The sequence below is a fragment of the Nanorana parkeri genome, unplaced genomic scaffold (genome assembly GCF_000935625.1).
Source record: "Nanorana parkeri isolate BGI_ZX_2015 unplaced genomic scaffold, ASM93562v1 scaffold44, whole genome shotgun sequence".
NCBI classification, from domain to species: domain Eukaryota; kingdom Metazoa; phylum Chordata; class Amphibia; order Anura; family Dicroglossidae; genus Nanorana; species Nanorana parkeri.
The window spans coordinates 1,235,751-1,244,170 of record NW_017306312.1 but is presented as its reverse complement, the minus strand read 5'-3'; the positions used below and the strand labels follow the sequence as shown (position 1 = coordinate 1,244,170).

The following is an 8,420-nucleotide window of genomic DNA, read 5'->3' as shown; positions in this document are numbered from 1 at the left end:
ACTTTACTGTTGGGAGCTCTTGGGAAATATCAGAGGTCTAAACATACCCCTGATATTTACCTTTTGAAAAAGAGATTGAGGACACAGAGTCCTCGACCTCGTTTTCTGCAGCCCGTTATGAATAAACAGGAAGCCTCAATGCTGAGTCTTCCTTACCATTTATAAACCTCGGATATAGTATGAGTAACTATGTCCACAATCATGAATGAACAGGAAGTGATGTAGGGCACTTTCTGTTCATTCATAATTGGGGACACAGTAAACATACTATGTCCTCAATTATTTACAAACACTTAACGATCAGCTGATCCTTGAGCGCTGGTAACCACTCTCCATCCTGACTCCTTCGGTTGTCACAGGAGGAAGAGCAGGCAGTACAGGGAGAAGAGTTCAGCCTCCTGTGACACGGCTGACAGCTGACTCCCATTCTCCATCCTGAGTCTCTGCCTTTCACAGGAGGCCGAGTGGGGCTGTGCGGGAGGAGAGCTCGGCCTTCTGTGACACGCTCAAAGCACTCTCCTCCCCGCCCGGCCTCCTGAAAGTTTCTCTCCTCCCTGCTGAATGCTGCTTTTGTCAGAGGGGACACAGTGTAACCATTCTCCCCTCCCCAGTGCTGTCTTTCTATGGGAAAGCTGTACTCTGAGCGAACAAGTGAAGCTGCAGTTAGTACAGCTTTTCCATTAGATGAGCAGGGCTGTGGCGCTTAAGCGTAGTATGGCGCCGCAATTTTTTAGAGGAAAGGCTGTGTAACTACGAGAATAAAACCAGGTGGGACAGCACTTGGTCAGGGGAGGGTTCGATTTAATAAACAAAATTGTTCAGAAAAGCATAGTTTAAGAGAAATAAAAATGTGTTAGCTGAAGTAGGTCCTTAATTTGTGTGTCCATCTAAGACTAACCTTACACTGTACGTCGTCAGTCACGAAGGGGTTAAAGCAGGGATTTCACAGGACAGTGCAGCTTTCTGTACTCAAAACTAGATGTGTTCCGCTTTCTGCTCATGACCCCAAATTTGGGCAAACAATTTACCCTTCTGGAACTTCATGCGTTCAAATTTCAAATCTTACACAAAAAACCGGGAGCACAAGTGTATACTGACTTTATTTCTCGATTCAACAAAAGTGATAAAAAAGCACAAGTATTGTCCACCTCAACAAATTATCAGGAAAGCAGCACAAATCGAATTGGCTGCTTTGTGAATTGCCTTTACCGTCACAGAATACCCACTTCATCACTCAATTAGCCACCACTCTCCTGAACTCATCTATACAAATATGATAGATGTGCTAAGCTTTGAGTAATACAAATTGCGTTTAAAGCACACAATATACTTTTTAGTGTCTGTCTGGAACTGCACACTGTGCTTAGAGCAGCATACACCCACTATGGTCCACAATAAATGCCAGATGGAGAGGTATCTGATGAGACCCTATATGTTTATTTAATAGCAGCTCCCTTTCTTAAAAGCAGCAGTTATGCTTTGAGGTTATGTAGTTCCTATGAGAGTGTTTCAATAAAAAGTGATAAATGGCAGCATTTAAAACAGCTATCACTAGGTTTTTCCATCACTGTCACCATTTTAATACCCTCAAAGTACATGCCCAGGCAGAGCAGTGAAAACTAGTTGTATTAGTTCAATCTGAAGCTGAGAGAGAGACAGCCTAATAGCCGAGTATATTATGTGTTACCTGGTCGTTTCATGCTTGTGAAACATTGTCTGTGTGATTTTCTTACACAAGTGTCAGACAGAATAATACTGTCCGATAACGACTCACCACTTGTTTTTCTTGCGGATGTAGTCTTTTTCAGAGAGGTTGACTAGATAGATCATTGGCTTGGAGGTCAGGAATAAGTATTTATTAAGCACTTCAATCTAGAAAAGAGAAAAAAAAAAAGAGCAGAAAAGAGAACACTGTGAAAAAAAACTTTAAAATGCCAACATGTCTGTCAACAAATTTGAAGGAATGTTAGAATTCGTTTATCGAACACTGTACAAAGTTGATGGAACACAGATATCAACAAAGAGGAAGATGTAGTCTGGATGTAAAAGGAATGTGGTTCCCAGTATACACTATAGATTTTTCCATATTAGATGGCATAAGACAAGTATTCGGCCCCCACCCAAACCTTACTGTAGTCTGTAACCATATCTGTATCTTACTCTAGGCAGTAACACCACATGCCCCAACTCCCCATGAAACTTCGACTTGAGCCACATGACACAAATACTGAATCATTCACTCTCTAGTAGATTCTCGATGACAATATACAGAAATTTCTTAGGCAATTGGCAACACCAGTTCTGCTGAAAAAGACAAACACAGCAGGTCACCATATTCTAAGGGTGTTGGTTCTCTGCCAGTGTCTCAAACAAAAGTAAAAATCTGACAGGATCTTGTATTTACACTCTCCATTCAAAATGGAAATATAAGTGGCTTTTAAAAGCCAAGCCCAGCCAACGCTGAAAATTCAACTAGGTTTGCCTGATTAAGGCAATAGATGATACTGTGGTCAGGCACAGTGTGCATCCTTAATTCTCTTTTTTTCCCCATCTTGTTGGTATTTTAAATAAAGCTATATATTTGCTGCACTACTTTATCACCTTTATCCCTGAAACTGCTACAAACTAAAAGGAGGAAAAGTGCAGCGTGAGAGAGCAAAGTGATATCACCGTTTGGAGCTGGGGCTTTTGCTGTTGGATGAAATCAGGGTCAGGACCAGGCAGAGTTGTATAGCATTAGAGCTATGGGTACAGCGAAGGACATTCAGCAATGGCAGGCTACTTCTGGAACATTGATTTATTTATTATACATTGTATGAGATATTTGTTTTTTGGCACTGTAGCCTTGTATGCAATATGCTGGCTGATAATGGAGTTTCTTAATATTGAAAATGATTACTGAAGCTGTCTGGAATCCAAGCAGAGAGGTCTGTTACAATCGCCATAGCACCCAAGTCACACGCTTGTTTTTTTAATTAGAATTAATAGCTAGATTCTCTATACATAATTCAGCTTTGCCTTTGGTGTGTCAAAAAAGCCACCATCATCAGAATTAGGCAGAATTATCTCTAGGGGTGTGGGTTAGGTAGCATGATGTTTTTATTTTTTCATTTTAATTAAAACATTAAACTAAGGGGGCCTTAGCTTTGTGCGACCCCGATCTGTGTTGGACATACACAGTGATTTTTCAATGGGCTCCAGCAGGCAAACAGATGGCAGGGGCATACAGTGGAGGGATACGATTTCTAGCTTCCCTGCTTTAATGCACATCTGTTACTTTGTTCTGAATGGACAAAGTACAGGTTAACTTTTAGCTGCATGCTCTATTAAATAAACAGTACATTAATAAAAAAAAAAGCTAATTTTTATTTATATTTACATTAGAAAACATTAATAAAGAATAATTGGTGAGGACAAACAGAAATGTTTGTAATTACTGTAAAATCTGTTTCGTGGAGTTAGTTAAGGGACACAGGATCAGCAGTAATTCTGAGACGATTTGGTTATACTGCCAGAAAAATGAACACTGGCAAACAAAAAACCATTGACCAGCCAAGAATAACCACTTTCAGTCCCATCATGCTTCAGTTTTGAAAGAAGTACGAATATAGATCACAAACTTAGAGGACTGGGACCTGTGTATCTAATGAAGCGCAAAAATTCTGTTTTCTTACTGGTTCATTAAGGGACACAGGTAGTAATTTTGAGATGATTGGGATGTCCAACAGCAGTCCAACTGAAGAACGGGCAGCACAGTAAAGAAATGCAAAAAAAAAAAAAGAAAAACAGACCCACATAACAAAAAAACAGGAAAAATGAGGACTGCTTGTGACTCAAAGTGTTATCTGAAGGACCCTATACCCAAAGCTTTCTTCAGATGAGGCCTGAACATCACTTGGTAAAACGTAGAGAATGTGTATACAGAAGAACAGGTAGCACACTTGAAAATCTGGGAAACAGTTGCATGACGCCGAAAAGACCAGGAAGCAGTCATAGACCTAAGTAGAGTGCACTTTAAAAGGAAAGTGTGGAACTTTATGCCTAAGACCATAAGCTTGGAGAATGATTTGTCACCCATCTAGAAATGGTGGAGGGAGAAGCTGGGCACCCCATACAGGGACCATAAGGGATGACAAAAGAGCAGTACCTGAGTGATAAACTCTCACAACCTGAACCACATCCAGAAAATGAAGAAAAAGCTGAAACCACCTTAGGAAGGAAGGAGGCCCAGTGCCTCAACACTACCTTAACCTTGGGTAAGAACAAGAGTGGTTCTTTATAGGACAAGACCGGCAGCTCAGACACATGCCTCGCAGAAGTGATGGCGAAAAGGAAAGCCACCTTGTGTGAGTAGAAGGGGTAATATCCCTTACGTGTTTAAAAAGTCGCCTTTAAAGAGCAAGATTTAACTTCCAAAAGAGTAATAGGTGGTTGTACAGGCATCAGTTTGATCCATTTTCTAAGGTTTGATACTGAAATCACAGCAATGGTAGGCTACATAGCAGGGCCTGCCAGTGAAAAGAGGGATTTGGACAGGATTTGAAGTGTCACAAGCAGACCAGTGCCCTAAGATCACATTTCAGACAGACCCCATATTTTCAGTGCAGTTGGGGTCTGGGTACGGTCTCCAAGGCAATGCCGAAGATTGGCATTAGACAAATAGTTGCAAAAGAGCCCCCGCTCAGCAGAAATAAGATGGAATTCTTGATTCAAGTAAAAAAAATATTCTCGGGAAAAATAGAGAGTCTGGTAAAAATGGGTAAACTTTGTTCAACAGACAAAAAGACATCAATCCTCTGAGGACACTAGGAAAAATCTGAAGCATCCTGGGAGGGATATATCTAATTGGCCAAAAGCTTTTTTGTTTTCCAGTGTCCAATTCCAAAAACAATGAACTTCTCTTATTTGCTCCCTTTTGGCTTTTTGACTATACCATTGAAAGAGTATTGTTATATCTGTTCATAAAGTGCAAAAATAAGAAAAAGATATCCGGGGTGCAGTCATCCAAAACAGGGCAGAGCTGTGCTGCAGCCGGGATGGATCCTGACAATACTGTCGGGATCCACCTAGCTACCTGATTGACAGCTGGCTCTGCCTATCTAGAGGCAGAGCCAACTGTGCCCGGGCCCCTCCCCCTGTCTATTCCTCCAGTCAGTGGTGGAGGAAAAGAGAGGGAGGGAGGAATCCCTGCGGAGAGAGTTGATTGATAGTCGCCACTCTCTGCAGGGAGAAGATTGGAAACTTGCGATCAATGGTATGTGATCGTTCAGTTCCTGATCAATAGAGCCAACCTGTGACAGCTTCAATGTCACATGTCGGCTCTAATTATGGGGATGAGTGTATGTCACTCTCCCTATAATTCTCCTTTAAGGTCTCGTATGGTGCACTATATTAAAATGTTGTTCTTGGGTTTAAACAATAATGCATTATATGAAAAGGTGTATGAAGACCCTTGATTAAGGAGAAATAGGTGAATTACTACTTTGCAAAGCAAAATGTCAGCAAAAGTCTGTAGCAATTGGAGTGGTGACATTCACTTATTTCTGTGTGTAGGTATTAGGGCAGCAGCCACTTGAGAAAGACATAAGTAAAACCATTACCTCCTTGTCGTTCCATTCGTGGTAATAACGGACATGATTCTTTTCATCTATCACCCAGGTTTTTACTTTGCCCATTATATCCTATGGTAAATTAACAGGGAGACAAAATTGTAGAGTCAATAAAAAAAAAAAATCAAACAAAAACCAAACAATGCACATGATCATTTCCCCAAAAAAAACATAAATATTGCTTGATAAAATCTTTATTTGAAAAAGAAAGCTTAACAATAACAAAATCATCTGTTTTATAAATTACCGAAACAAAGATTAGTATTAAAGTGTATGTACAGCCAAAACCTTTTATTTATTTATTTATTTATTTTAGTTTTTCGGATAGAATGGTGAGGGGTGAGAACCTATGTCCAGGAAGGGAAAAAAACATTTTTTTGAGTTCCCACCAACACGGGTGGTAGAGGAGAAATCTTCCAATGATGACATTTGGACATGCTGGGATGACAAATGTCTAAAAGGAGTTTTCCCTCACTTGGGAAAGCCTTCTTCTCACTTTCAGTTGTGTCTACAGGATAGAAAATGATGGGAAATCACCCTAATGGAACGACAAAAAAAAACTTGGACAGGTTAACCACTTCCACCTCTATCCAAAATTTTAAAAAATGGATTCAGATACACCTTAAATATAAACTCTGGTCTAATCAAAAGTGTTTCCATAGTTTATAAAATTTAACATAATCCACAGATAAATGCAACCCATTAATTTTTTCTCAGACTAATTGACCCCTAATATCCTCTTAAAAAGAACCTGTCAACAATAAAGTACCATCACATATAGGGAGCTTATGAGCCACTATGTAATAGCAATAGAGTTAAAAAAAAAAAAAAAAAGAAGTTTTAAAACTAAAATGAATATCATGTAAACATAAAAAAAAAAAGTCCCCTGCTCGGCTCGTACATGCACATACTAGCAAAAAAAAAACACACGTCAGGTGTGCTTGCGTATTAAAACGACGACTGTGCCACACGTTAGAAATCACTGCATTGCTTATGGAACATTTTGGGTATTTGAGCAATTTTAAAGCTTGACATGTTTGGTATCGATTTACTTTGCACAACCTCATCTTTTCCATTTTGCCAAAAATTGGACAATATATTATGTTTACTAAAATTAATGCAAGGGTATTTTTGACAAAATTTGGGTTTGATAAAACAGATACGCTCATATCATGTGACATAAAAAACTGCAACTGCCACCATTTTATCAGTCTTTGCTTTTTAGCAAATATATAATTCTGGGTGGTTTTTTTTTCAAATTCCTTATTTATAAACAAAGTGGCGGGATACAAAGAGAATTCACATAGTATCTGGGCCACATGGCCGCACATCAAACCAAGGCAATAATCAACCTGACGATTAATGTAATACCAAAACTGGGTGGGTTTTAAGTAATCTTCAGGCCTATAATGTGCATTTTAGACAAGTGCACACAAAAAAATTGCTAAAATGACTCAGAGCGAAAGGGTCAAACGAACGCACTGTCACCATTGTTCATTTTAGCGTTTTGTTTCAGTGCTGTCCAAGTAGGTTATTATCACCCTTTCCAATAAATCACAAACTTTCTTTCCGCCAGAATATTTAAATAATTGTTAAAACTATTCTGTGCCCCATGTCCTTTAAATGTGATTACGAAAGATAAAAAAAAAATAAAAACATAATAAACAAAGGAAAATCAAATCATAAAAATTCACTATAAATGTAAACAAATGAATGAAATTTAGCAAATGTTATGTTTCTTGTAGAATTACTTTACCCATAAACAACCATTAAAATGACAATAAATAGGCATTATAACGCACAAAATGGTGCAGTGTCAATATAGAACGTAGAAACCCTCACACAGCTCTGCATGCAATAAACAAACACTTATTAACACGGCCTGTGAGGAGAATATGGGAACAATGAAAAGAAACCTTGATTCAATAGCCAAAGAAACAGATACAGAGATGATTATTGGCATGGAAAGCTCTGTGAAATGATGTCTGCTGTGCCAAACATCCCCTTTTATAAGCTTTTTTTTTTGCCAAAAATCGTTTCCCTGCCCCCTTCCGCCACCCAGCCTGCAAAAAGTGAGCCAAGCCAAAGCCTCCATTACACAATGGCAAGTGGCTTGCTCTGCTGACCCCTAACCAGCTGCATTCAGGCTTGGAACATCTCTCTCGGCAGGAAACCTAAAGGCCTTCTAGTTAGCAGGCTAGTGTGCATTCAGGAGTAGTAACTGCAGGAAAAGCCCGATGCGCTTTGTTTCTGTGGCCTTTATTCACAAAAAGATTAATCGTCTGTGAAATGGAAACTGCAAACAGCAAGTGACACAAAGTGATCCCTTCGAGTCTTCCCTGATCAGTTCTTGCCGTTGTACATCTCAAAGCTGCATGTGGTTAGGTCCTCTGTATAAGCAGATGCTAATAAAGAAGACTGCTCAGAGGGGTCAAGCTAGACCCTCGGAAAGATAGCATATTTAATATGTGAGGTTAGCTATTGTTGGAACAAATCAGGTTAGGTCTTTTCTATTTTTATAGCAAAATCGAAGGGTCTTATTTATTTTGTTTACCAATCTTTAAATGTCTGCAGAAAAAGAACGTTTTTGCCCATAACACCCATTTATAAACCATTTTTTAATCTCGCTGTACAGTGCAGAATGTTGGTATAGGCAAGTTTTTTCAATTTTACATTTTGATTAGGATGCTGCACCATAAATGTTGGAATGGAAAGGTTGATGAGGATTCATAGAGAATGCATATTGGATTTTTATACACACACACACACACACACACACACACATATACATACATACACACACACATTGTA

The 8,420-nt window shown here is 39.2% G+C and overlaps 1 protein-coding gene across 1 annotated transcript in view; it reads right to left on the bottom strand.

Moving 5' to 3' along the window:
- OLA1 (Obg like ATPase 1) overlaps positions 1-8,420 on the bottom strand; it is an 86,170-nt gene that overhangs the window by 67,826 nt on the left and 9,924 nt on the right. The window contains exons 2-3 of the mRNA XM_018572290.1: positions 5,601-5,681; positions 1,775-1,872 (exon numbers count right to left, since the gene is read on the bottom strand). Coding sequence (XP_018427792.1) covers positions 1,775-1,872; positions 5,601-5,681 — 179 coding nt within the window. The remainder of the gene's footprint in view (positions 1-1,774; positions 1,873-5,600; positions 5,682-8,420) is intronic.